Source organism: Parus major, chromosome 12 (assembly GCF_001522545.3).
Source record: "Parus major isolate Abel chromosome 12, Parus_major1.1, whole genome shotgun sequence".
Classification (NCBI taxonomy): domain Eukaryota; kingdom Metazoa; phylum Chordata; class Aves; order Passeriformes; family Paridae; genus Parus; species Parus major.
In genome coordinates, this window is record NC_031781.1 from 3829561 (window position 1) to 3857208 (window position 27648).

At 58.2% G+C, this 27648-nt stretch overlaps 2 protein-coding genes across 4 annotated transcripts in view; one reads left to right on the forward strand and one right to left on the reverse strand.

Moving 5' to 3' along the window:
* The window catches only part of LOC107210332 (semaphorin-3D-like), a 22831-nt gene extending 4577 nt beyond the window's left edge, over positions 1-18254 (forward strand). The window contains exons 2-18 of the mRNA XM_015641044.3: positions 7135-7331; positions 11975-12135; positions 12820-12882; positions 13104-13223; positions 13541-13643; positions 13747-13875; positions 14181-14326; positions 14549-14663; positions 14813-14882; positions 15039-15183; positions 15260-15482; positions 15604-15692; positions 16202-16243; positions 16489-16646; positions 16866-16930; positions 17110-17240; positions 17322-18254. Of these exons, the coding sequence (XP_015496530.1) occupies positions 7208-7331; positions 11975-12135; positions 12820-12882; positions 13104-13223; positions 13541-13643; positions 13747-13875; positions 14181-14326; positions 14549-14663; positions 14813-14882; positions 15039-15183; positions 15260-15482; positions 15604-15692; positions 16202-16243; positions 16489-16646; positions 16866-16930; positions 17110-17240; positions 17322-17735 (2298 nt within the window). The 5' untranslated portion in view covers positions 7135-7207 and the 3' untranslated portion in view covers positions 17736-18254. The remainder of the gene's footprint in view (positions 1-7134; positions 7332-11974; positions 12136-12819; positions 12883-13103; positions 13224-13540; positions 13644-13746; positions 13876-14180; positions 14327-14548; positions 14664-14812; positions 14883-15038; positions 15184-15259; positions 15483-15603; positions 15693-16201; positions 16244-16488; positions 16647-16865; positions 16931-17109; positions 17241-17321) is intronic.
* Positions 18255-18349: 95 nt separating this feature from the next.
* Positions 18350-27648, reverse strand: part of RAD54L2 (RAD54 like 2) — a 46748-nt gene continuing 37449 nt past the window's right edge. For 2 of the 3 annotated variants that reach the window (XM_015641041.3, XM_015641042.3), the window contains exons 16-21: positions 26708-26883; positions 25792-25988; positions 25483-25679; positions 24950-25039; positions 24329-24421; positions 23073-24115 (exon numbers count right to left, since the gene is read on the reverse strand). In XM_015641041.3, the coding sequence (XP_015496527.1) occupies positions 23127-24115; positions 24329-24421; positions 24950-25039; positions 25483-25679; positions 25792-25988; positions 26708-26883 (1742 nt within the window). In that variant the 3' untranslated portion in view covers positions 23073-23126. Of the gene's footprint in view, positions 21049-23072; positions 24116-24328; positions 24422-24949; positions 25040-25482; positions 25680-25791; positions 25989-26707; positions 26884-27648 lie in introns of those variants that run through there. The other variant, XM_015641043.3, reaches the window with a different exon arrangement.

Below are 27648 nucleotides of genomic sequence, written 5' to 3' on the forward strand. Positions count from 1 at the left end.
CCCGGCACAGCCCCCCACAGTCCCGGTGCAGGCGGTCCCCAGGCCACTGCCGGGCTGGGATGGGGGCCGGGAGCCGCCTGTCCCTGGCTGCCGGAGCACGCTGCTCTGCGAGCCTGGGACCCGACCCAATCCAGGCTGTAATTCCCGAGGAGCCCAGCCAAGAGGCTCTGAGGAGGAGAAGATAACAGGTCAGGCACCCTCCATCCTCATTAAAATACTTTCTCCGGCGGAGCCCCCCACGCCTGCCCAGCCTGTTCCAATTAGCTCAGAGGCCAGGAGCGCCGGGAGCTGGGCTCCCGCTGATGAAAAGAAAACACTGCAGAGCTTTCAAGTGTCGGGGGAGGCGGGAGGCTCCAGCTGGGACAGCCAGTGGCCCTGGGAGTGCCACCAGCAGCCGTGTCGCTGGCTGGCAGTGGTGAAGTGGCTCATGAGCCGGGTCAGTGAGCAGCAGAGCAGGTGTTTCACGGCCAGCTCCTGCCTGGAATGGGGAGATGTGGTAAAGCTAAAAGCTCTCTGAGAGGTGCTGAGCATCCCTGTCCAATAGGTTTAGAGGTGAGAAGCAATAATCCCAGCTGAATGAAGAAAACCAATGTTGCGGATCCCATGGGTTTGCTGTGGAAATCTTTGGCATCTTCAGGAAGCAATCAGCGCTGACTTGGGGTGCTGGGAAATGCTGCAGCCTGCCCAGGAAACAGGAATTATTTCCCAGGGCTAGCTCTCCCTGGAGACACCCCTGGGGATAGAGCTGTCTCTCCCAGCCCTTGGGTCTCTGCTGGAGCTCTTTGCAGGGGTCCCACCAGGAGCCCAGCCAAGCCCATCACCTCTCTTCCAGAGGGCACCGAAGGAGCAGCAGCCCATGACTGTGGGATCCAGCTGTTGACCCAGGGCTGGAGAGCTCTGGATTGGAAACCCCTGGTGTCACTCAGTCCTCCTCCCAGCAGTGGCTTTAGAGCCAGACCATGGCAGGAGCACAGGCAAACCTGCCCCTCGCTGGAGACCCTACTGATTCCTGGCCTCGGAGCCCCTGCCGGGTTTTAGTGCATGTGGGATTTACCCAGGCTGAGCCTGGAGAATCTGAAGCCCAGAGAGCAGCTCCTGTGTGGGGCAGGGCTCCTGAGCCTCCCCAGGGCTCCTGAGCCTCCCCAGGGCTCCTGAGCCTCCCCAGGGCTGTGCTGAGTGTCAGGCCATGTGGCAGACAGGTGACAAGGGTGGGTTTCAGCACTGGGGTATAAATGGCTCTGAGGAATTCAGTGCTGCCTCTGGGGACCCCGGAGGCTTTGGGGACCTGGCCTGGAAGCTCAGCAGGCAGTACACAGCCTCTTCTCTGCCTAATTTGGATACTTTAACACAGCCTTAAAGCATGGCAAGCCCCTCCAATCATGAATTGTCTCCTCTGAGGAGAGACTGCAGGAGCTGGGCTGTTTAGTCTAGGGAAGAGAAGACTGAGAGGGAATCTCATTAATGCATATAACTATCTCAAAGGTGGGTGCCAAGAGGATGGTGCCAGACACTCTTCAGTGGTACTCAGCAACAGGATGAGGAGTAATGGCCATGAAGCAAAACACAGGAAATTTCACCTCAACATGAGGAAGAATATTACTTTGAGGGTAGCAGAGTACTGGAACATCTCCCCAGCAGTGTTGTGGAGTTTCCCTCTCTGGAGATGTTCCAAACCCACCTGGACTCATTCCTGTGTAACCTGGTCCAGGTGACCCTGCCTTGACGGGGGGGGGTGGACTGGATGGTATCCAGAGATCCCTTCCAACCCCAACAATTCTGTTATTCTGTGAAAGAAATTTAAGCTTCTCAATTGCCCTGGAAGGAAAATTGGGAATTTAGTATGCCAAGTCAGCCCAGAGTTTAATACACCGAGTTAACCCACACTTGTCCCACCTCCGCTTTGTCCATGGAGGAACCCAATCTCTATGAATTTGCCACTCCCCACTTGTGTCCCAGTGTGGTTTGGCCACTCTGGGAGCCCTGGTGTGGACAACAGGACTGTGGCACTGCTCTGTGCTGGAAGCTGCCTGTGCTCTGGCAGCATTTTAGGTGAGAGCAGACCTGCAAGGTGCAATATACGCTGGGTCTCCGCTCAGCTTTCTCTGCACACTGGACTTGCTGCCTCCCTGGGGCTGGATGCCCTTGGAGTAAATTAGGAGGAGGAACAGTGGAGGTCCCGTTCAAGCAGCACATTCGGGAGCACCTGCAAGTCCTGCAAGGGCTGAAAGCAGGGGCTGATCCCGCCCTTCACTGTGCCTGTCACTGTGCCCTGAGACAAGCCCACTGCTGGGCCACCTTCCCAGCCAGATGTCCAAGAGCCAGGCCAGGTCAGGCTTCACCTCTCAGTAGCAAGGGAAAGGTAGGGACTGAGCCAGCAGCCTCTCAAGAAAGGGATTAGCAGGATGTAAGGGGAAGCCAGCTTCTTATCCCTTCATAAACAGTTATTAATACCCTGGCCAGCCTCAGGCTTGGCAGTTCCCCATTTACTTTCAGAGGATGTGTTCCCGACTGGAGCGTGCCTGGAGCTGCTGTAACTTCAGGGAGACAAACGCTGTCAGAGATGCTGTGCACAGGCAGCGAGGTCCCTGTGATACACCCAGCCCCCGGGGCTGTCCCTGCCCCACTGTCATTGTCAGCCGGTACCCAGGAGCCGGCAGGGCTGGCATCCCGAGGTTCTGCAGTGTGCCAGCAGCAGAGTGGTGCTCGCACACCCCAGCAGCGTTGTCCGGCAGGGCAGGGTGGTCTGGGGCTGACTGCAGCCAGGGGACTTCACTCTCGGGAGGCGGCAGAGGAGGAGATGTCCTGGCTGGACGGGATCCTGCTGGCCCTGGCTGGGTGGTGGCAGAGACGCGGCTGAACCCGGAGCAGCCTCAGCCTTCTGCTGCTGCCCAGCGATCCCTTCATCCAAGCCCTCCAGAAATCGGCTCCCCTCGGTCTCTGTGAATCTGTGTGGACACGTGTGACTTGTTACTGAAGGTTTTGCTGGGACCCCAATGCCACCCAAGCTCTGGCACTCGGTTTTGCGGTCCCAGCTTTGATGTCATGGAGCAGGACCATCACGCCCTCCTCCCACAAATCACTCAGCACTACAGGCTCCCTCAGGGGCTGGCTCTGCCCCAGCCTGGCAGCTCAGGGGGAGGGCAGGGAGGGCTCATCCTTGTGCCTTTGTCCTTCCACCGGAGAAAGTCGACAGCTGCCTCTCCCTGCAGCTGCCGGGGTATCCATCATCCCGCACGGGATGGAGAGGGACAGCCAGAGCCCTGGGCTGAGCAGGGGCGGGGCAGGCAGTGATTTAGGGACAGCTGCGGGCAGGGATGCTCGGCGGGGCACAGGGCCAGCAGCTCACGCTCCCCTCACATGTGGCTCCACATTCCCCGAGCATGTGGCAGGGACCCAGCTGACCGCAGATGTGTGCTCAGGATGGGCACCCGGGCTGAGCCCACTGCACCTCCTGCCCTGGCTTTACCCCTCAGTTTCCTTGCCAGGCTGTGACTCCTTTGTCCCAGCTCCCAAAAGCGGCACAGAGGGAAGCATCCACACCAGGGCTTATGCTAGGAGAGGCAGGACAGTCTCAGGAGCGTGGAGCCAGGGCTTGGGTGCTCGGGAACCTTGGGGAACACCAGCCCCATGCGAGGGTCTTGGCCCCTTGAGGCTCCCCCCTCTCGCTCGGGTTCCAGCCCAGCGCTTCTGTCCCCTCTGTCCCCTCTGATGCTGACAAGGGGTGCAGCTCCTCTCCTCCCCCCGCTCCTCTCCCTTGAGGCCCCCCAGCTGTTGGGGACCAGCATTTCGCCCCTGGCCCTGCCAGCCCTGCCGTGTAACTGGAGAAGGCAGCAGGCTGTCAAGGGAGCGTGGGGATTATCTGGGATACAATCGGGGCTGTGAAATGAGCGGAGCGCATGGATGGCAACACGGCCGCCCCTCTTGGTGCCGCAGAGCTGAGTTCAGCGTGCTCTTCCCTCTCAGAGATAATCTACAGCTTGATAAACCCGCTGCCAGCGCCCTTCCCCCTCTCAAATTTGGGCTGGTTTAAACTATTCACGGCATTGCAACACAAAGGAGTTGTCAGGAGGAAATGGGTGCTTTCATGGATAAATGATTCCCTCCTGTACCCACGTCTTAAACAGAAGGGATTTGTCTTTTCTCTGGGCTGCTCGCTCTCTGGCAAGGCTTTCCAGGGGCTTTTGTGTGACAGCCCAGAACCTCAGACCTGCTGGACTTCTGTGGAGAACCCAATGCAGCCTCACAGTAATTAAAGGGACCTAATAGAAATTAGGGAGAGTGACTTAGTGATAGGACAAGGGGGAGATGTTTTTCAACTAAAAGAGGAGAGATTTAGATTAGATATTAAGAAAAAACTCTTTACTGGGATGGTGGTGAGGCCCTGGCACAGGCTGTCCAGAGAAGGGGTGGATGCCCCATCCCTGGAAGTGTTCACAGCCAGGTTGGACGGGCTCTGAGCAATCTGACGATCTGTGATTGTCTGGAACAAGAGGATCTTTAAGGTCCCTTCCCAACCCAAACCGTGCCGCTTCTGCAGATCTCCAGTAGAAGGGGAGGGAGGAAGGGAAGGAAGGAGAAGGGGAGGGAGGGCACAGGGAGGCCTCTGGGACCAGGGCACCTGGTGGATTGCTGGCAGACTTAGCCCAGCACCGTGGTGTCACCACCTGTGCCATCTATGCCTGGCACTCCTGGTGACTGCCAGCCCCCCAGAACAAGGCTGCCGTCCCCCAAATCCTCCCCTGCAGGTCCTGCCGTGCCTGGAGTATGAAATGTTAACCCCCTGCCTCCCCTTCTCTCAGCAGCCCACCCTCATCAGCACTTCCCTCTCCAAATGGAGATGGAAAGAGTTGCAGCTCTGGACAGTTGATTATTTAAAGCTGTCGGGAGTGTTTAATTTAACCCTGGATTCAGCATTCCCAGCTTGTTTCCATCCACCAGGCACCCGAGCTCCCCCTCTCTGTGTAAACTCTGCTGAGCTCTCACCTCCAGCAGATTTGTTTCCCTGTGTCCACACTGTGCTGACTGGCACAGTGAGGGATGTCCTTGTGCCAGGGGCTGTGGGCACAGGATTTTAGCTGCGTGTCAGGAGGTGGATGTGCCTGGGCACGATGGAAGGGAGCCCCTAAATTCTCATGAAAGGATGACACTGATGGGAAATGTTTCTTACTGGAGGTTATCCTCTGGCAGATTTTTTCTTTCCTTATCTGCTGCAAAGCCCTGACTTTCCTATGCCTGTACACAGCTCTTCCAGGGCTCTGGGATCCTCCTGGACATGTCTGTGGCTCCTGCTGTTATCGATGCTTTTGGCATTCCCAGGGCAGGAGACGGAGCATTGCTATAACCGAGCTGTGCATGGCAGCGCGTGCCTGTCCCTAAAGCTCCTGTGTGTGAACGTGTCCTGAGGCAGGAGCAGTGCCCTGCCTGCCATCTGCAGAATCCCAGCCTGCCCTGGCATCCCCTGGGTCATGAAAGATTCCTCCAAGTCTGCCCTAGCCCAAAGTTAAGCCTAGCACAGACCCGGTTCCATTTATAGAAACCTTCAATTAGAGGACAGCATTTTCCCAAGTCCTGCAGCAACACAACACACTTGGGCAAAGGAAAAAAAACAACTCCCTGTCAGATCCCAGCCCCGTCCTTGTGATGACCCTTGGGACAGCAGTGTTCACTCAGAGCATGGCTGTGGGTCCAGAGGACAGCTCTGGGACAGCACTGCAGGTGCTGAACAAAGGAAGAGCTGAGGTGCAGCTTGGCATTGCTGCCTGTTGGGGAGGTGTTTGTGGGACCAAGCACTGCCTGTGGATCTCCATGTGGCTGATGGGTTCCCAACAGAGAACCTTCCCACAATCCAGGAGCAGTTTGCACCTGGCTAAGCCCATCATGCTTATGGAGTGTTTTTTTTCCCCCTCCCTAGGCAATGGCTGACATGTGGAAAAGTGCCCAGGAAGGGCTGGCTGGGCAGAGACAGCAGGCCCAAGCTAAAGAGAGACAGAGCACAGCACAGCCACCACCCTGAGGTCACATCCATGTCCCAGTGTGGTCTCCTGGTACAAGGGAAGGACCTGGAGCAGCAGCAGGTTGTGCTGACCAGAGTGAGATCCAGGCAGTAGTGAAGGCAGGGAAGGGGCAAGAAAGGAGCTGCACCCCAGCCCAACCACAGTTTGCTGCTGGGAGGGAGAGAAACCCCAACTCCACCAGACCAAAACCTCCTCCCCAGGCAGAGCTGAGCATTCCTTGTGCAAGGCAGTTGGAAAGGCTTGGCTCCACCATCCCTCCCACAGCCCATCGCTGGGATGGCAGGAATCCCCTGCTCCTTGTGCCAAGAGCCTCTGGCCAGGGATGAGCCAAAAAGCTCATTTTAAATCTTTCAGTCATGGGACTGGAAGAAGTTAATATGCAGCAGGAGGGAGAGTTAGTCAGAGCTGCCATGTAGGGACCAGGTTTTTTATTAAGTGGAGAAAAAGCATCTAAGTAGCCTGGATTGACTGGTTAGAGCTGGCAGGCCAGCCCTACTGCTGGCAGGGGCTGTGGGAGCTGCTGTGCAAGGCTGTGAAACCCTCCAAAGAACCCTTCCAATCCACCCTGGAGCCAGCAGATGCTGGTGGCCTCAGAGAGCTCTGTGGTGACCAGGAATTTGCAGAGATCCTAGCCAGAGATGGGTCATGCACACACAGAGCCACAGATGATATTGGGGGGCTCACAGAAATGGCATTTATGGATGGCGCTCCAAAACATGAATTCCCTTTTCAGAGAAAGGGATGAGATTTAAGGCCAAGCTGAGAACAGACGAATATCAGGGATCCTTCACCAGGCTCTGCCAAGCACTGGGGTCTGAGCAGGTACTGAGCAGAGGATGGCCAAGCTCTGAGATCCCTCTGGAGGGTGCACTACTGCCCTCATGTCAGTCACCTCCAGGATGCCCAAATCCCGGTGCTCCCAGGTGGGCACGCTGGCATCACCCCTCACACCTCCCATGGGCAGGCTGGAGCAGCTGGCCTGTGATCTCCCTGGACATGGAGCGTGCTGGAGCTCCCAGGGGGGTGGGAGGTAAGAGAGTGTCCCAGCCACAGCTGCCTTGCCAGTGCCCACACTGGTGCAGTGAGCGCAGCTGCAGCCTTCCCTCTTCTCTGCTTGCAGCTGGTGTTGGAGGTGACATCTCAGCGCTGGACCATGGTGCTGTGAGGGCGAGCAGACCCTGCCCTGTGCCAGCATGGGGGCTCTCCCTGGCCACTGGCTGCCCCTGGCCACACTCCTGCTCTGCCTCCTCCTGCAGCAGCTGGGCAGCAGCAGGGCATGGAAGCAGCATGCCCCACGCCTTCGCCTCACCTACAGAGGTAAGGGCTTCCTCAGGGTCTGCACCTTGCCTGGGAGGGCTGGGAGAGCACCCTGCAGGGAGAAAAAGGGGGTCTTGGGGAGACAGGCAGCCCTCTGGTTGTGGCTGTGACCCCTTCATACTCTGGGCCCCCAGGATGTTTCAGGGGTGCAGCTCCAGGCACAGTCCCTGAGTGCTGCTGCCATTGGAAAAAGAGTTTGAACAGAGAATGTCCTGCTCTGATCCAGCAGAACACTGGGACTGGAGGAGATGTGTCCTTCTGCTCAGACTAACTATGGACCTCTCTTGGTGTGTCCTGGGCTGGGGCTGAGCTGGGTACCCCTGGAGAATGTCCCCTGCCTTCAGCTCACAGGGACACTGAGCCCCAGGACAGTCACACCATCCTCTTCCTCTGCCTCCCACCAGCACAGTCCTACTCCAGCTCAGCCCTTCTGCTTTTGTCCCTCCTCTTCTGCTAGGAGAGACTGCTTCCCTGTGCAGATCATCTCCCTGCTGCACCTCTGCCTTCCTCCCTGGAGCTCTCTCTGTTTAGATGATGAGTTCTTCAGGGGAGGCACAGTTTGCCCCTCTCAAACCTGATGCAGAGGGAGGACTGCTTTGGTGACCTGAAAATGCAGCAAGGACAGACTGACAGGCAGCATGAAACAGAGAAGTGTGCAAAGGGAGTACCTAGAGAAAGTCTACAGGGGAATGGCCTGAGCAGCTAGAACAGAAGCCTGCCAGCCTGGCAGTTTCTCACCCTGCCATGAACCTGCAACATGGATGTGGCCGATCGAGCTGCTTTCAGCTCCTCCTATATGTAAACCAGCAAGTTTCTTTGGAGAATGGCAGCTCAGCACATCCCCAGTGCTGTGCTGGATGTGACCATGGGGAGGGCTGGACCAGCCCCTTCCACACGTGAGAGAGGGTGGAGCAGCTTTCACATGGGCACGGCACTCCAAGCTCCAGGGCCACGCTCTTGGCCAGCTCCATCACCCTGAGAAGTCCTGCTCTCCAGGCAGGGACAGCAGCACAGTGAAAGATGCCCCCCATTTGTGGCTGAAGAGCACTGGATCTCCCAGGGATGCAGGATATCTGTGTGAGGAGATAGCCCTGCTGATAGCCCAGCTTAGAAACAGCTCAGCTCGGCCTTTCCTTGGAGCCAGAGGAGGCAGATGGGGCAGCTGGAGAGAAAGGGGACTGCTGACTTCAAAGCCCCACAGTGTCCTGGGGCCAGGCATGCCAAAAGCCCTCAAACCTTGGGCAGAGGCAGAAGAGGAAGCTCCCAGCATCAGGAGGGCTCAAGGACGGAGTGAACAATGGTGAAGGGATGTGACTCATGGACAGCACCGGGCACGTTCAAGGACACAATGCCTTGAGAAGTTTAGGTTTAAAAACCCCTAGGAAAAAAAAAAATAAATAAAAGGAGACCTTTGAGAGTCCATCCACGGGATCAGCCTTGCCCTCAGATCCCAGCATGGGGGTGGCAGGCAGAGCCCTCGGTGGGGCGGGGGGAGAGGACGTAAGCAGGGTCGAGAGAAGGAAATGACAGCAGCGAGGGCCGGGAGAGCACAGGAAGGATGGGGCACAGGGCACGGGGCCAGGAACAACAGCAGCGGCTCCCACCCTGCCGAGGAGGTGAGGAGGAGGTTTATAATAGCACACAGGGGCAGCCTGGGCTTGGTCGGGTCAGTCTGGGTCAGCCCCAGCGCTGCCTGAGCTCAGCCTCTCTCTGCCCAGGCTGAGCAGCAGTGAAGTCCCAGCACGGCTGCCAGCTCCTCCTGCGGGAATATCCCTGGAGCTGGCAAACGGGTCCTGTGCCAGCCTCTGATCTGCAGCCAGGCAGGACTCAGGGGCCACACCACACAGCAGGTGCTCCGGAGCACAGGGAGGTCCTGGGGCTCTGGTGTTCACACCAAGGGCTGCCCTGGCACATCCCTTATCAGCCGTGAGGGGCCAGAGCCCGATTTAGCACCAAGCTTCCCCTGGGCTTCGGGGATCTCCTCCGTGGGCTGCTGTGCCTGGTGAGGGGGAAGAGGAGGGGACAGCCCCCCAGCACAGCCGGGCTGTGACCCCAGGAAACTCGGGGTCACCCTGCACAGAGGATGGTGTGGCTGAGGGGCAGGCAGAGATGATGGATGGGACACAGTGCTTACAGTGGTCTCAGCAATGAAGACAAACAGCATGGCCTTGGGAGACAGTGAACACAAAGGAGAGGATGTTTCTCTGGGCTCACCCATAGGTTTGGCCATGGCATGGCTGCTGCAGAGCACCCCTGGTTCCCTGTCTCCAGGGTCAGGTTTGGGTCTAATGAGCTGAGGGTGAGAAGAGGCTGGTTTTGGTGCAGCAGCTCCTGGGGCTGGATGCCAGCACTCACTGTCCCCTCAGTGAGGGAGCAGAGCCATGGGTCAGGCTCAGACCCTCCTGGTCATTAACCTGCCAGAGGGTGCAAGTGTGGGGCAGTGAGTCCTTCCAGGGCTCTCCCACGTCCTACCAGAGGCAGCAGAGAGGGCTCTTCCATCAGCCTGCCTGACCTCGTCCTCAGACAGGGCTGCTGCAGCTCAGACCAGCGATACCAGTCTTGTACCCATTCCTCCTAATTACACTTGTGAACTGCATGAGCCTTTGCCCTTCCACCCCAACCCCTCCCCAGAGCCCTGCTTGACATTTCCCCTGGACCAGGCAGGACCTGGGAGTGTTGGCAGACACAGGAGGGTGAATGATGCACCCCACCCTGTTGGAGATCCAGCAGGGACAATGGAAAGGCCAAAAGGAATTCAGCTGTTAATCCCATTCAGCTGGTGGGAAATGGCCTGGAAGCCTTCTGCCCTGTATCCCGGGCACCCAGAGGAGGGCCCTTGGGCACCCAGGCAAGGCAGGGAGTGCAGTGGGGCTGTGCAATTTTTGTGGCAGCAGGAGGAGGAGAGCCAGAAGCTCCCTGATGTGGCTCAGAGGTGCTGCTGGCAGAGGAAGGTTTGTGTCCCCCCAGTGCCAGGAGCTCCCCGGAGCAGGGAGATGGAAGCTCTAGCTGGGAGCCAGCCTGGCTGTTCCATCCTGTCCCAGCAGGGACCAGGGGACGGCAGCGGCGTCTCCAGCCCGCAGGCTCTGGCCTCGCTTCCCCTCTGCCCTGGAAGGAAGTGAGACAAGCTCCCGGGTCAGCCGGTTCCCTTTGGATGGAGCCGTGCCTGTGCCCACGTCCACCCCACCTGCAGCCGCACGTCCACACTGCACCCACCAGGCTTCCCCTGAGCGCCTCCTTCCCTCTGTCCTGACACACCGCTTCACTCCCTGACATTTTGGGCAGACTTTCAGCTTTCTTACAGGTTTCCCTGAGTTTTCAGCCACATTCCATCTCCATTCAGTCCCCATCCACTGCAACCCATCTCCATCTCCCCCTCCCACGGCCCCACTTTTGCTCATTACTCAGGAGCAGCCTTGCCAGAGTAACCAACCCTCTCTCCCAGCCACGTCCTGTCACTTTTGGAGAGGGAAGAGATGTGTTTTGACTTCTGGAAGCTCCAAGGACTGCCTCCATGCTGGTTTTTGCCCCCCCTTGATCCTTGGGAGCAGGGGCTGGGGGGTGGCAGCTGCTGCGGTGCTGTGCTGGGGCAGCCGCCGCTCCATCTGCACTGGGGGATGCTCGCCCCACAGACAGCCCCCAAACCTGGCACTGCACATCACGGACCAATACTGGCCCCAGGGATGTTGCTTCCGGAGTTTTAACCGAGACACAACAGCTTATTGTCCTCCTCACACACCCACGAGGCCACAACTGTGCCAGAAGGGCCGGGCGAGCTCCGGCTGCTGCACGGGCGGAGCCGTGGCCGGAGCAGCAGAGCCTTTCCCACTGTCCTGTCTCTGCTCCCAAAGGAATGCACTGGCTCTATGGCACCCTCGGATCTTTCCCTGAGCCAGCCTAATGCTGGGTTTAGGCTGTGCCTCAGGACACAGAGTGGAAAATGTGGGGTGCTTGGTTGGGGTGGCACCGGAGCCACAGGTGGGGATCTCCCCTACAAGGGTCAGTCCCAGCACATCCACCCACCTGCCTGACTCTGTGAAAGCTGCTGGGCTCTACCCCACGCACAGACTCAGGGGTGGGTGTGGGGCGTGTTCAGACCAGGTTGTGTTGGCTCTGTTTCCATACAGCCTTTCCTTGGAGGAATGCTTTGCCCCAGCAAACAGCAAAAACCTTTTTAAATGTAAACTCTCTTGATCTGGAGCCCAGGGAAAACATGCCAGGAGTCACAGCATGCGAGTCACCTCTCTGCTCCATCCTCTGCCCACCTGGTTTCAGGGTGCAGAGGCTTTGGGTCTCCAGGAGTTCCTCTGGAAGACAGGCTGGAAGCTGTCTCTGAGCTACTGGGGCTGAATCCCTGTCCTGCCCTGTGCCTGCAAACCAGCCCAGCCAGGGCAAGGTCAGCGCAGCTCTGCTCTCTGTAGGAGTGACTCTTTCCCTCAGCTTGGCTCGTGGAGGAGGCTCCATGATGAGCTCAGGGGCAGTGAGGGTGGTGGGTTTTGCCCTGGCAGTGGCAGGAATATCGTGTACCCTTGGGGCAAGGATGGGTAACCAAAGCTGCTCCAGAGAGGGAGGCATGGGGCCTCTTGCTGCTGTTGTGTCATTCATGGATGGGTTTCTCTTTCTCCCACCTTGTTTGTGCTCCTCAGACCTGCTGAAATCCAACAGCTCTCGCCTGCTGCTGGCTTCAGGGGATAAGATGGATTTCCAAGCCCTCTTGGTGGATGAAGACAGGGCCTGGCTGATGGTGGGAGCAAAGAACCATATCTTCCTTCTCCACCTGGACCATCCCAGCAGGGAGCCTGAGAAGGTCAGTGCTGGGAGGATGGTGGCACTGGCCAGGCTGGCCTCTTCCTCCCTGGGAACCACTCCTTGTCCCAGCACCAGGGCGTGGAGGTGGATGTGCTCTGAACTGGGCTGTTCTAACCTCACCAGGGACACATTTACACCAGGATGTCTCAATCAGTGGGGTCAGCCCATCCCTGGTGGGGCTGAGCCCTGCTGGGAAGGGCTGGCGCCAGAGGGTGGCTTGGCCAAGAGCTGTGACCTGGGTGGACTGCAGTGCCTGGAGCCCTGCTGTCACACCTAATCCCTGCTGCTGCTGCTGCTGCCTCAAGAGCTCCAGCAGCGAGTCCACTAATGTCATCCCAAGACATCCTGCTGGCCGGGTGCACGGCCGGAGCCCAACAAAAGAAAATCCCATTAAGGCACTGCAGCCTGGTGTTCCCACAGGCTGGGATCCAGGAGAGCCTGCCCACAGCCTGGGTGGGCCACGGCACACCCAGGCTCTGTCCCCACGCCAGGTTCACTCCGAGCTGATCTGGCAGGCTGCCCACAGGGCTCTGGGAGCTCAGGGGGGTGTCAGACCTGTGCCAGAGCAACCCCACGTCCTGCACCTGAGCTTGGCAGTGCCTGTGGGCTGAGCCTGTTCCCACTGGTGCCACAGGGGGCCGAGGGGAGCAGGGGCAGCATCCGTGGGGTCTTTGTGTTTCAGATTTTCTGGCCAGCCCCCAGGGAGCAGGTGGAGCACTGCCAGCTGGCAGGGAAGAACGTGGAGGTAAGTAGGGCTGGCAGCCCCCACCTTGAGCCTTGGCAGCTCAGCACGGATATTAAACAACCCCATCACCCCGAAAGGGAGCCTGGGGGTCTGCCTGGAATGGTGCTGTGCAGCCAGCCGGAGCTGAGCCAGCTGAACAGCTGCCAGGACAGGGACTGGCCAGGCTCCTCACCCCCAGCAGTCACCACAGCTCAGGCCTGACAAACATCTCCCCTGTGCAGACCGAGTGTGCCAACTTCATCCGCCTCCTCCAGCCCTTCAACCAGAGCCACGTGTTCGCCTGTGGCACCGGCTCCTACCAGCCTGTCTGTGCCTTCATCCAGCTGGGAGCCAGGGGGAAGGTGAGGGACACCCTGGACACACATATCCCTATGGCAGAAGGTGCCAAGAGACCCCTCTCTCTGGGAACAGGAGGAAAGGGAGCCCCAGAGCCTCAGGGGGCAAGGGGGCAGCCAGCCTGTTGCAGTTCCTGGCATTCACATGGAGAGAGCAGCTCTGGCTTGGGAGTGTCAGGGTGTCCCACTGGGGATGGGACCAGGCATTCCCCTCAGGAGCCCACTCATCACAGACACACCAACCTCCTTCCCACTCTTCCCCCCAAGTTCCAGCTTGTTCCCAGGCTCCCCCTGGGCTGACATCTCCCCCTTGGCTCTGGCAGGATGCCAGGGCTCCCCGCATGCAGCTGGTGAGCCACTCCCTGGAATCGGGGCGAGGACGGTGCCCGTACAGCCCCCATGAACCCTTCACGGGGCTCCTCATGGGTAAGAGCGAGTGAGGAGCACAGGGGATGGTGGGAGGGGGAGCGCTGGGAATAATCTGTGCTGGGAGGTGCTGCTTCCCACCCACACCCCCCTGACCCTGCAGGTGGGGAGCTGTATTCAGGCACCTCCAGTGACTTCATGGGCAGCAGCGCTGCCTTCTTCCGGACCTGGGTCCATGGGGCCGAGCAGAGCTACATCCGCACGGAGCAAAACCAGGACCACTGGCTCCACGGTAGGAGCAGGGGGACCTGTGGGGAATGGGAGACTCTCCTTTCAGCTGGGAAGAGGCTGGGGCCAGCACTGGGGCCAGAGTTCTGCTCTGGGCCCTCTGTCCTTGCTGGGGAGAAGCACTGATGAAGCTCCTGGTGAGACCCATGCTCCAGCACATGGTCCACAGCCTCAGCACTGGGAATGGTGTTCTGCCTCCTGGGCTCTGTGCCTCTCAGCACCTCACACTGTTCCCAAGGGCTTTCAGGGCTGTACCACAGGGTGGGATCAGGGCACAGGGCCACATTGTGCTGCTCCTTCCCTCCACAGAGCCCACATTTGTTGGCGCCTATGCCATCCCCGATACCCACAACCCCCACGATGATAAAGTCTACATCTTCTTCCGGGAGACGGCCATGGAAGCTGGGCAGTGGGAGCGGCGGCACATCCATGCCAGGGTGGCCAGGGTCTGCAAGGTCAGTTTCCAAGGACAGCACCCTGTGGCCTGTTGTCCCACCAAAAGTGGGCTTTTACCTGCTCTGGACCAAAGAGCAGCCCAAGCAGAGGAGTGTGAGGATGTCACTGCACACCTACCACAGGGCAGAAGGCTCAGGGCTGGGGGTGTGGGAATGAGGGGGGCACAGCACTGGAGGACACTCAGAGAAGCTGGGCTGATCCTGGCTCTTGGTGCCTGGCAGAACGATGTTGGAGGGAAGCGCAGCCTCATCAACCGCTGGAGCACGTTCCTGAAGGCCCGCCTGGTGTGCTCCATCCCCGGGCCCCAGGGCACTGAGACCCACTTCGACCAATTGGGTGAGTGCCCAGCCCTGTCTGCAGCCGGGAGCAAGGCTGCTCCACCGCGGCTGTTCCCTCCAGCACGCCCCCAGGATGCCCACCTGCATCCCCTGGATGGACGGGTGCTCCAGCTCTGGAATGCCTCACCTCCACCCCTCTCTTTGCAGAGGATGTTTTCCTCCTGCGCACCCGGGACCCGCAGAACCCCCTTGTCTTTGGGCTCTTCACGGTCTCCAGGTGAGCAGGACCCTCATCAGGGCTGGCTGTGTCAAAGGGATTCCTGTCACCGCCTCACTCTAGGGCCCACAGGGGACAGCGTGCGCTCAGCGGGGTGGGTGTGCATTCACCTGCTCCCCGTGGAGCTGACACTGAGAGCCCTGTGCTTCCCGACAGCGGCGTCTTCAGCGGCTCTGCCGTCTGCATCTACTCCATGGCTGCGGTGAGAGCCGCCTTCAGCGGCCCCTTCGCGCACAAGGAAGGATTCGACTACCGCTGGGTGGAATACAAGGGACGCGTTCCCTACCCCCGGCCCGGCACGGTAAGGGAATGGGGAGCAGCTGCAGGGGGAGCGGGACAGGCTGGCCTGGCCCTAATGCAGCCCCTGTGTCACACAGTGCCCCAGTGAGACGTACGACCCCCTCCTGCAGTCCACCAAGGACTTTCCCGACGAGCTGATCAGCTTCATGCGAGGCCACCAGCTGATGTGGGAGCCCGTGTACCCGCAGGGCCGGCAGCCCGTGTTGCTCCGGGTCAATGTTCCCTACCGGCTGCGGCGGCTGCTGGTGCACCGGCTGGACACCGAGAGCCGCCACTACGACCTGCTCTTCCTCGGCACAGGTGGGAGCTCACCGCGGCTCTGGGAACGCTGCCACCGCCGGGGCAGCTTGTGTCGCACTCGGGTTCCTCCAGCCCGGGGGGCTCCCGACCCTGACAGCTCCTCCTCCCGCTGCCTTCCCAGATGACGGCAAAGTCCTGAAGGTGGCCCTGGCCGGCGGGGTGAGCCGTGGTCCCGAGGTGATCAGCCTGGAGGAGATCAGCGTCACTAAGGTACAGCCGGGATGGCAGCGAGAGGGGCTGAAATGAGATGGTTGGACCGCACAGTCTCCCCTCCCGTGGCCGTGGCACCCTCCCTGCAGGCTCTGCACTCTCAGGGAGGTTCTCACCTCGCTGCTGGGGGCTCCCACCTGCCCTGGGCAGCTGAAAATGTTACAAGCACCGAGAGGTGCCAGTGGGGCTGGAGCCATGTCATCTTCCAGCTCCCCATCCAGTCCCTGAGGGAGCTTGAGGGTTGCACTTTGGAGCCCACACTGAAATGGGAGGGCTGAGCCCAGCTTTAAAAGCAGAGCTGCTGAGCAGAGCTGTCCTGGGCTGCCCACACCAGGCAGAGCCAGCCCAGGTCCCGGGCTCCTTGCATGGAGCAGGTGGAGCTGTGACCTGGCCCAGGGGCCTGGCATCCTGTAACCCCTGGGGACACAATCCTGCTTGGAACACTAATCCTCCTTGGGGCACCCAGGAGCGACTGATGTGGCTGCAGCACCCTCTTGTTTCCCCTCCAGGTACCTTCTCCCATCCTGGACATGAAGTTATCACCAAAGCGGGTGAGTGTCCCTTCTTCTCCCTAAAGCAGTCTGAGAATGGCCACTCTGCCGGGTCCCTCGGCCCCAGGGTGTGCACATTTAGGGAATGGGATCCTGCCAGGGCATTAAGGGGGAGGCAGGCTCTGTCTCCCACCGCTACTGTCCCCCAGCGTGCCCACCCCAGCACGGGGCAGGGGCTCTGTTCCCTGCCAGTCCCGGCCTCCAGCCGTGAGTGCTGACTGCCGCTGTCCCGCTTGCCCGAGCAGCAGGAGCTGTTTGTGAGCAGCACCCACGGGCTGCTCCAGCTCTCCCTGTACCGCTGCGAGCTCTACGGCAAAACCTGCACCGACTGCTGCCTGGCCAGGGATCCCTACTGCACCTGGGACGGCAAGACCTGCGCCCCTCACCTGCTCACCGAGAAGAGGTGAGCGTGTGCCCGCACCAGCCCTACATCCTCCTGATGCTGTTGGGAGCAGGGAAGGGCAAGGGCAGCCCTGGAGCCTGGAGTCCCATCAGCCAGACCCCTACTGCCACTCTGCCTGCCTGCCACCCACCCTTTCCTGGCCCCCTTTTTGAGGCATTGCCACGGAGGGGTGCCACAGTCTGGGGTGGGACAGCCACAGACCTCTCTCCTCTCCCGCAGGCGTGCCCGCTGCCAGGACGTGCTGAAAGCCGACCCGCTCAGCCAGTGCCAGGACACGGCCGAAGGTGAGCGCCAGCTCCGGCGGGGGCAGCCGGCTGTGCCCGGGGAGCGCCGTGCCCAGGAGGGCGGGGGGCACCGCGCTGGGAAACCAGTGCCAACACCGCGGGCTGGCTGCTCCCTGCTACCCTCCCTCCCTCCGGTCACACAGTCCCCACTGAGAGTACTCACCCCCTCCCCTGCACAGGGACTGCTGCGCTGGAGAAGGTGGTTTTTGGGGTGGAGAAGAACTCCACCTTCCTCGAGTGCCTGGCGCGCTCTCCGCAGATCACGACCCGCTGGCTGGTGCGGCGCGGCGAGGAGACAGCACCGAGCGAGGTACGGGACAGGGAGCAGGGACGGGGAGCAGGGGGGGCTTTATCCCCCAGAACTGACCCACGAGCTCTGTCTTCGCCCCAGGTCAGAAACAACGGGCATTTCTTGGTGCTGGAGCAAGGGCTGCTGATCCGCCAGCTGGCGAGGGAGGACATGGGCACCTACGAGTGCCAGGCGGTGGAACGCTCCTTCTCCCGGCTCCTCACCCGCTACAGCCTCCGCATCATCAGACACGAGGTCGCGGAGCTGCCACCGTACAAACGGAGCAAGGGGGATGAGCCGGGAGGGACCCACCAGAGCCCCCGGCCCCGGATTGACCTGCACCCGGGTTCCAAGGGCTTCCCTCGGGCCCTGGGGGCACCGGGCACCAGCCTGGACGCCTACTGCAATGCCCTGAGGCTGCAGGAGCGCCAGCGGCAGCGAGCCTGGCACAAGTGGCAGCACCAGTCCCCGAACAGCAAGAACGGCCGAGTGCGGAGGCACCCGCAGCGCCTGTGAGCGGCAGAGGGAGCCGGGGCTGCCCACAGCTCCCTCCCCGGCCTCTCCAGGGCCCTTCTCGCACGTCGGCACCAGCTCCGGGACATCTCTCGCCTTTCCGTGCAGAACCGCCTCGCTGTTACTACCTCAACCCCCGCCAGCCCCGCGGCCTCTCCGCGCCCCACGGGGCACCGGGGACAGGGCACGCAGCCTGCGCCGGCTCCCCGAGACTCAAAGCTATTCACCTGTAGAATATTTATTGTCCCTGTTTTCCCCTGGCCCCGACTGATGATCAGCAGCAGCAACAGAGGACAGGGAGGGGCGAGGGCCAGCTGTCCCAATGGTTCCCTGACTCCCGCAGCAGCCAGCCCAGGCAGGGCCGGCCGTGTGATGCCTCCCTTCCCTCTGGAGGCGGCAGGATGCTCACCCGGATGCTGCCGAGGTGTGGATGGAGCCCAGATGCTGCTGGAAGCAGCAGGACACAGCTGCTGGCTGAGCCTGGGCTCCAGGTGTGCAGAGATGCTCATACCCAGCCCAGCTCCGACCCGCACCAGCTTCAAACCACACCACTTTTTTTCATTTTGACATTTATTTTACTGGGGGGAGGAACCAAAAAAGAGAGAAGCAAAAGGCAGTTATACCAACTTACAGTTTATTATTTTTTTAAAAAATGACATGAAACACAAGTAAAAATAAATACATCATATAAACAACAAATTGTTCAAGGTCTCTGTTCTGGGAGATCAGGCGAGCACATCCCGTTCGACAGAGAGAAGAGGGAAGCACATGATCATGCGTGGGGCCAACTGACCGACCCACCCTGCTAGCAATACTCCTCTTTCCAACCACAAGACAGGCCACAAACTAAGGCGGTAGTAAAAAAAAAAAGAAGAAAAAAAAAAAAAAAAGAAAGAAAAAGAAACCCAAACCAACAGAAAACCCCAGATGAGACTCAGTGATGGATTCCTTCAGGCTCCCATGGATCTGCCAGACTCCAGCTCCGGGTACCACCAAGCTGCCAATGCAGTGGTGGTGGTCGGGGAGGTGGCAGAGGTTGCTCTCCCTCACTTGCCCCATCACCCCTTCACAGGGAGCGCTTGCTCCAAGATGAAAGGAGCCATCCCTCATGGATCCCATGTAATCTAGCTGGACTATGGTCCCTGTTTAACATCTGCTCCCTGCCCCAGCCCTCCCCCACCCCCGGTTCTTCCAAGACTGGATCAACAGAATTTATTCCAGAGTGGCGAGAAATACCAGCTGTGAAGGTATTTGCTGTACTTGTCCCTGTTGGCCTGGAAGCCACCCCCAAACCAGCAGCAATTCTTGCACATTCACCCTCTTGAATCTGTTGCCCAGAGAAGCTGTGGCTGAGGATGGAAATGCCCAAGGCCAGGCTGGACAGTGCTTCGAGCAACCTGGTCTAGTGGAAGGTGTCCCTGCCATGGCAGGGGGGCTGGAACAAGACAGCCCAAACCATTCTATGATTCACTGGCATCATTAAGTCAAAATATACATAATTTCTAGTGGAGACCCTGTGGAAATCCCACCCTTTGCTTGCCAGAATATTTGCTTTCTCCAAGTAGCTGCACCCAACCTCCCCACCTGCCCAGACACTCAGGACAACATGCAGCAGATCCTGCTGAACATGGGCCAGGCTGGGCTGTGTTGCCCCCACCCTACAGCCCCCCAGGAAGCCCCAAGAGCCACATCAGCAGTGGGGACAACAAGGCCACCAAGCCCCGTGCCATGGGGACTGTCCCACAGTGGTACCCAGCCTTCACCTGACTGTCCCCAGGAGAGCAAACCTCACACCAAAGGCAAGGGCTGAGGGCTGGGTGCCAGTGCACAGGGCAGCTGACCATTCCCGAGGCCCCCACAGATCTGCCCTGGCCTTGGGCTGTGCTCAGAAATCTTCCTTATTGTCCAAAACTCTCTGCAGAGAGTCCTGCACTGCTGTCCTCAGTGTCATCCACAGCTGCTTCCCATCGGGTCATTTGGAGACAGAAATTCAGCAGCAAAAGAAAAATTTAACCCGTGCAGGGAAAGCCCCTGTTCCAGGCTCAGGAAAACCAAGAGAGGACCCTCTGCAGCAGAATCACATGCTGGGGAGGAGAAACCTCTGGGGAGAGCAGATGAGGGAGAAGAGCAGGCCCCACAGGAGGGGAGTTTAAGAATTTAGAGAGCTCCCCCACTGGGGATAACCCACACCCTCCTGTGGCTTCTGTGGGGCAGAGGAAATCCTTCCCATGGCACCGTGGCAGAGCAGGTGCCTCTGGCTGCCTTGGAGCAGCCCCAGCCACACATGGGAACTCCCATGGGAGCCCTGTGGGCACCACGGCCATCCCTGTGACACCTCAGCCGAGGCTCTGCCAGGGCCCACCCCCTCACTAAGGGGGGCCCAGGGCTGGTGGATGGGGCAGAGCTGGGGCTGCACTTGGGCCCTTGTTTGCAGGGCCCCTGTGCTGCAGCTGCTGGGGCTGCAGATGTTTGCCAGCAGCAGGTCATGCGCAGGACAGCCCCACCACAGGAGGGTGCCAAGGGGTGTACAAGCCACGGACACACAGGAGGTGGGACAGCCCTCACACCCCACCCTGGTGCTGGGTTCACAGCCAGCCCGGAGCACAGTCTGCACCCTGTGGCAGCAGAATGCCAGCCATCCTCAGCTCCTACAGCCACAGGGCTCAGGCTGTGCTGGGGGACCACTGGAGAACATCAGGTGGCAGCACAGGGACGTGCCAGGGCGTGCTCTGGAAGCCCTGGGCGCTCTCCTGGAGAGGCAAGGAGCAGAGAGGTGTGCAGTCACCAGTACCACATCCAGACCACAGTGCTGACTGCCCCCAGCCACATCTTCACACCTTGTCCCAGCACAGGTCCCATTCAGAGATGATGTGGGAGGGTCCCTTGGATGAGCCCCACTACCCTGACCCCACAGGAAGGGCTGGGGTGGCCGCAGGGCTCTGGAGGGTCTGCTCACGTTCCCACCTCCCACACGCGCCCGCAGGTCTCAACACTTGCTACTCTTGACAAGGAAAGCCCTTGCTAGGTCCATTCCCCAGATCCACAGGAAAACTGACAGCCTCACAGGGACGCAACGGACATCTGGGCAAGCTGGTCATACAATCAGTGTCACAGGGTAGTGCATGAGGTGGACACACAGAGCACAGGAGGGCATGACTCACAGATGCAGCACTGTCAAGTCTTTGGAGAAACTTGCATGAACACCATCAGTTAATTTGCTTTGTTACTTTTGTGGGGGGGTTTGATTTTTATTTCCATGGTGCATCCAAAGACAAGTTGTCCAGCAGTTTGCTCAGAACCCCTCGGTTTTCAACTCCTAGGATATGTTAAAGAAGAAAGCACTATTTTAATGTTTGTTTTTTTAAAAAAATAATTAAAATAATTTGCATAGCTAAACTGTTGATCTAAGGCTTCTATGAATGGTGTGGTTATGTTTGACAGACAATGTCCATTAAACAGAGAAAGACACTAGGAAAGCCCCATAACATTTTTTATTGTGTTTCCGTAACACACGCGTGCACACACAACCCTCTCTCTCAGGAAGGGAGGTCCCCATCTTCCAGCACCCCTTTGGTGGAGGATGTCAGGACATCCTGCCCTTTCCTACACCTAGTTGGTCCCAGCAAACACCAGTGACTGCAGCTTCCATGGCCTAGGGATCCCTTACAGGCTACCACCAGCTCCAGGGACATCCAAGGCAGGCGAGCACAGCTCCTGCATGGTGACACCCAGATGTGACACGGAGGTTCCTGGATTTCAGGTTGTCCATCCTAGTGTGTTCTCACACACAGCCGCACGCTCCAAGTCCAGCTGCACCTGGGTATCCCAGCCTTGCCCTAGGAGCCCTGGCCCTGAGGAGCAGCTGGGTGCTCGCAGGCAGCACCAGAACCAGGCTCTGCACTCCTGGGGCCAATCCCTGCGTGGGGAAAGGCGCTTCCCCAGCAAGAGCTCTGTTTTCCCAGCTCCATGCACCTCACAGCTCTCCTTCTCACCAGGAATGAGCACAGGAGGCTTCCACATGTGCTCCTCCACTATGACAAGAGGATTCCATCCTCCCTCCGGCTGCTCAACACCCAGAGCAGCTCCTGCCCTGGCAGAACGTCCTGATGGAACACATCCAACCGCTGCCAGCCAGCCAGCCAGAGGCCACCTCCACAGTAGGCCCTGCTCCTAGGCTAGGCTTTGGTCAACCATCTGCTTCTCCCCACACAGACAACCCAACAAGCGACCACTGCGTGATGGAGGCCAGCTTTTTATTTTTTTAATATGGAAATTAATTTAAAAGTAGAAAGAAAGACTCCCCCAGACAATAAATATTATGCCTTCATGAAATAAATTAACGTAGAGATTCTGTGCAGGGGAAAGTCTCTCCAGTCACAGATTCAACAGCAACTGGCACTGGTCCAGTGTCCCCTCCCAGCCTTCTCCACTGCCTAGTGCTGTTCAGAAGCAGTAGTGAGCCCACCCACCCCTGGATCTAGTGGGCCACAGCAGGGTGAGATGAGGCTGTCATACAGCCTGGCAGGGTATGGGGAAGTCAGCAGGATTCCCCTCTGATGGCCACCAAGACCAAGACATGTGGGATTGCTCCACTCATCTGGCCTGGCACACAGAGGTGGCATCAGACCCACAGGGCCAACCTACCTTGGATGGGACTCTCCAGAAGGGCCTCAGGGAGACCCTCACCAGAGCCCCGGCACAGGAACTTCCCTGGAGCCCTCACTCTAGTCTCATGTGAATTTGAAGAGGGTGACAAATTGTGGGGTATTTTTTTTTATCTTTTTTTTTTTGTCTTTTTTTTCTTATTTTATTTGACATCAATCCCCTCCCTCCCTGCCCCAACATACACAATGTAGATGCCGCCCCACTCCCTCCCCATTAAAAACATTTTTTCCCCAACCTCTGGTGGAGTCACCCCTGGCCCACCCCTCTTGCAGTGAGAGAAGTTCACAGATAAGGCAGTTCATGTGAGAGGGAGCTCGGCCCTGCCAGTGGTCAAGCCTGCTCCTCCAGGCCTGAGAAGGGCAGTGACTCACAACACCAAGCCTCCACGGCCAGACAAGACAGAGAACAGAGACAGACAGACAGACAGAGCGTGGGGGGAGGCACTCCTACAGTTTGCATTGCTGCTTCCCTCCTCCCCGGCTCTTGCTCCCCCGGCTCTCAAAGGTCCACTCTATCCCTCTCCCATCTCCCAGCCCCTAATACAATTCTTATCCTTGACAGCTATAAAACAACAAAACAAAACGAAAAGAACAAAACCACCCCCACGCCACACCCTTCGCATCCTTCTCCACCCACTGCCGTGGCCCAGAGGGAAAATCCTGACTCCCAAAAAGGTCCTGCAACTTTTGCCTCCTGGCGGAGCTGAGACCAAGCAGGAGCTGGGCCTTTTTATTTCCCTGTGATCTCTATGACATCATCGTCTTTGTCCTCGTCATTAGAGCTGCATCCCACCTCTGGGACCTCCTGGGGTTCAAACTGAGGCACCTGGGACCGAAGGACACCCCCAGCTGGGTAGCCCGAGTGAGGGGACATGTAGCCAGGGTAGGCAGATGCCACGCTCCTGGGAAGGCTGCTAGGCAAGACGGGGGCTGGGAAAGGAGCGAACATCCTGGGCTCGGACAGGAGTGACTGCGTGAAGGGAAGCGAGTAATTGGGCAGCACCCCTGCCAGAGAAGGGTTTAGCATGAATGAGGGGACGCTGGCGGTGGCTGAGGTAGCAGCAGAAGAGCTGGCGGTGCCGGCTGTCAGCAGAGGGTCAGTAGTCACAGGGAACACCAGATGAGGGTCTGGGAGTAAATTGGGCAGCTGGTAATAAGAGGAGCCAGCGCCCATGTACAAGGAGTTTCCTGGCTGGGAGGCAAATGGATGGGTTAGGTTGTGGTTTAAAGAGACAGGAGGCATGGTGAACCCACCAGAGACGGGGAACCCGTGTTCGTACGGCTGCACGGACGATGGCAACTGGCGCTTCTTCTGCTGCCTCCGGGACTGCTCCTCTGGAGCCGACGGCGACGTTGACTTGCGCTTGTTACCCCGTAAGTCCAACACCGGGTGGGCATCGCCGTGCTGGCTGGTGGCTGGCAGGGCCGAGGACACGGAGGGAGCCATGCAGTGAACCCCCACGCGCTGCTCGGCTCCTCGGGCGGCGGCGCCGGGCGCGTTGTCCGTGCGGGCGGCGAGGCCCTGCCCCGCGGTGGTGCTGGGAGAGCTGTGGCGGGACTCGCGCGCGGCCGCCGCCTCCGCGTACTGCTGCAGCTCGCTGATGATCTCGGGGCTGTCGGGGGAGATGGGCCGAGTGAGCTCCTCGGCGCTGGGGAGCTGCGGGGATGAGGCACTGTGTCTGCCATTGCTCGTGGACTCCAGGGAAGAGCTCTGGGAGCCTGCAAAGGAGTTAGGGCAGGTGAGAAATACGACCTCAGAGAAACATCCGCGGGCCGAGAGGCAACAGCGGAAAGGAAGGTGGGAGTATCTTGGGGATATGGCAGGGACAGCTCTGAACACAGACATGATGGAATACACCAGGGAATACTGCCCCAGACACTCCAGTAGGAAAGCACATGTGCAAGGCCCACACAGCACCCACAGGCCCCTACCTGAGGCAGCTGTCCGACGGTCTTCATTGCCCTTTGGCTTCCCAGTGGTCCGTATGGCAAAAATCCGACCGTCGCTGGTCCGGATGTACGTCCCTGGAACAGAGGCAGGACAACTTCAACAACTTCACTTCAACTCCAGTCTCAGCTCAGGACCTAGATCTATGAGCCTGCAAGGTTCCTTGGGCAAGAATAGGACAGCAGTGCTGCACAGGCCCAGTGGAAGGGCTCTCCCCTTCCTCACCATTCAGCTTTCCTGGACTGGAGATCACCCCCCTCAGTGTGCCAGTGGGAAATGTGGAACTTCACACTTGAAACACTTTGTTCTGGGAGAACCAGGGAGTGTTTGGTGGCCTCAGGACTTGCAGTGAGTGTTTTAAGAAGAAAGAATTGAGCCACGAAGTTCAACAGCTCCTCTCAGGGACAGGAGCAGCCACAGCTGCAACAGTCATGCAGCATCACCACACCCAGATCATGGGCTGCAAAAGTCACTGCAAACTCTAGACCTCCTTTCCTTCTTGTTTCTTTTTTTCTCAAGGGATTGATTCAAGCCTTTACATAATTTTCTTTTCTAATTAGCACTGTCCAGGACCCTATCTACAAGTCTTAGCAGGACAGAATTACCTTTTGTCCCTCGGATGATGTGGATGCTCTCACCAGCACTGATTCTTGCTTGTACATCAGTGGATGTGTTTGTACCCGGAATCACAATATCTGTCAGTGGGGAAAGAAACAGAATAGTGCCCATTAAACTACATGCCAGACACACCTAGGAGAGGGCAGGTGCACCACCAACTCCTTTTTTTGCAGTGTAATTGTCTTTCCTATATACCTTATATGCCATGCTATAAGCAAGCCCTGCGTTTATTTCTACATAACCCAGTAAGGCAGCAGAGGTTCCAAGGAAGCAAAAGCCATTCTGTCCTGGCACAGCATCTCCAGAACCACCAGCAACAACACTGCAGGTCCTAGCAGGGAAAGTCCTCCAGGCACAGAGGAACCACTCAAATACAGAGACCTTATCTTTGCCTCTGATGCCCATCTGCCTACAGCCCACATGGACATCAACAACTCACCCTGATCCTCAGTTCATGATGGGCATCCTCAATTTACCATGGGCATCATGACCCAACCCACTTCGAGCAGTAGCAACTCACCCGTGGTGGTAACAATCTTCTGCACAAAGACACCAGCTCGCTGTAGATAGTTGATGGGAAAGTTGACAGCAGGGTTGGAACTTGAGGTTGATCCTGCACTGCCCACGGGGACATGCCGGGGCATCATTGGAATGGGGGTGGACTGAACTGGGCGGACGCTTGCCACTGGTTTGTCCTCACCCTTGAGGGCTGGTCGCCTAGTGAGAGAGGTGGGAGGAGAATGCAGCACCCACCCCACAATGATAAGCATCCTCTGCCCCATCATTTCATGTTTACAGCATGAGGAGAAGGGAAGGGGCAGGTGCTCACCAGTTCCTCTGGCTAAAGGCAGGGATGCTTGTCAGACTCTGGTCACTGGCTGGGTAATACTGTGCGTAGGACGGCCGGGTGTAGGGGACGGATGCTCGCTTTTCCTCCTCATAGCTCTTCTTGGCTGCTTTCTTCTCTGCCTTGGTCAGTTTGTGCTCCTTCCGGTCGATCAGCAGTGACTCGTGCTGAAAAGGCTCCTGCAACCCCACAGCACCGCGGTTCTGGCATCCACACACCGCAAGAGGGAACCAGCACACCCCAAAAGGCAGCCGCCTGCTCCCTGCAGCAGCCTGTCTCCTTCCCAGGCTGGCAGAGCTGCCTGTAGCAAAGCACGTGTGGGGGGCACTGCTGTGGATGTGACCAAGGCTCATCTTGAAGGGTGACAGTCAGCTAATGCCACCACCTGCCCAGGCAAGGCCATCACTTACCACAAGCAAAACCCAGGAGCTTTGGCCAGACCACGAACCCAAGTACGGAGCCTGCCACGATGTCACACAGCCCCCAGAGCCCTGCAGCACCTGGCACAGGTGCACTCTGCAGCAGCACCCCACCAGTGACACTCCTGACACCAGTGACAGACTCCTGTCTGTCCCAGCTTTGGCTTAAAGTCACCCCAGGAAAAGAGCTGGCAGCAAGCTGGGATATTCCACTGCCACCTTCATGCCCAGCACCAAGTTGAAGTAAGAAGTGCCTGACAACTACCTCTAACCCTGTACAGGACAGAGGCACTTCTTGATGAGTGGAAGATATCACAGGGAAGGGCAGGGATCTTTGGGTCCTCTCTAGAGAGTTCTCTGCCTATTCCCACCAGTACCTAGGCGCATTCTGCTTTCCACCATGTCCCCATCACACTGCCAGACTCCTCCAGGCCCACTCCTGCCTGTGCAGTGCCAGCAAAGAAGCAGGCTGGTCTTACCTTGGTGATGAGGTGAGGATACTTGAGACAGGCTAATTGTAGAACAGACTCCTTCATCTTGCTTGGATTGAGGGAGAGCTGAGCAGGGTCAGATTCTTCTTCCACAAAATGCAGCAGGTTCTCCACCTCCCGTCGAGTGAAGTTCAGCACTGGGTTCAGATCATCCACCACGCGATCTGGAAAAGAGAGAGAATGGAGTGAGCAGACTAGGGAAGAGATCAGCACTGCTTGCCTGTTGCCCTTCCTGTTCTTCTGTCCTAGTACAGCTCCCTCCTTGCAATCTACAGAGTCCTCAGAAGTATTCTGTAAATGTCAGGGCAAGGAGAAAAATCATCATGGTCAGAGCTCAGCCTGTTTAACCAAGTCAGGCTGACAAGTACCTGTGCTCCAGACTGCACAGCAAAGCTGTGCAGGTCACCAAGCTCCTGGCAAACACAAAACTAATTATGGGTAGTGTCCCACCTCACGTAACAAGGCTGTAAACATACACATCCTGGGACAGCCACATCAGTATGTGTTCTCCCACAAGTCCCACTAAAAAGGCTCAAATTAATAACTATGTACTAAAGTTGAAAGGTCAGAAAAGCAGCCACATTCCCTCACTCACAAGAGCCTGAATGTTTTCCTAGAACATTCCCTCCTGCACACAGGTCAAATGGGAGCACAAGGAGAAAACACCTATCCAGGACTCTCCTGGGAGCCAGGCCAGCTGCCAGGGGACTCCACCTCAAGTGCACAACAGCAAACTGAGCCGATCATGCTGGGCTGCTGCCTCTGGAGTTTTGAGCAAAGAAGGAAACAGTGCTCTCTTTGGGTCACCACAACCCTCAGCTGCAGATTCTATGAGAGCAGCTTGACAACAGGCACAAGCCAGCACAAAAGATATTTTTGTTACAAAGGCAGGTCAGAACCCCAGTGAATTATTCTTGGAAAGCACTATC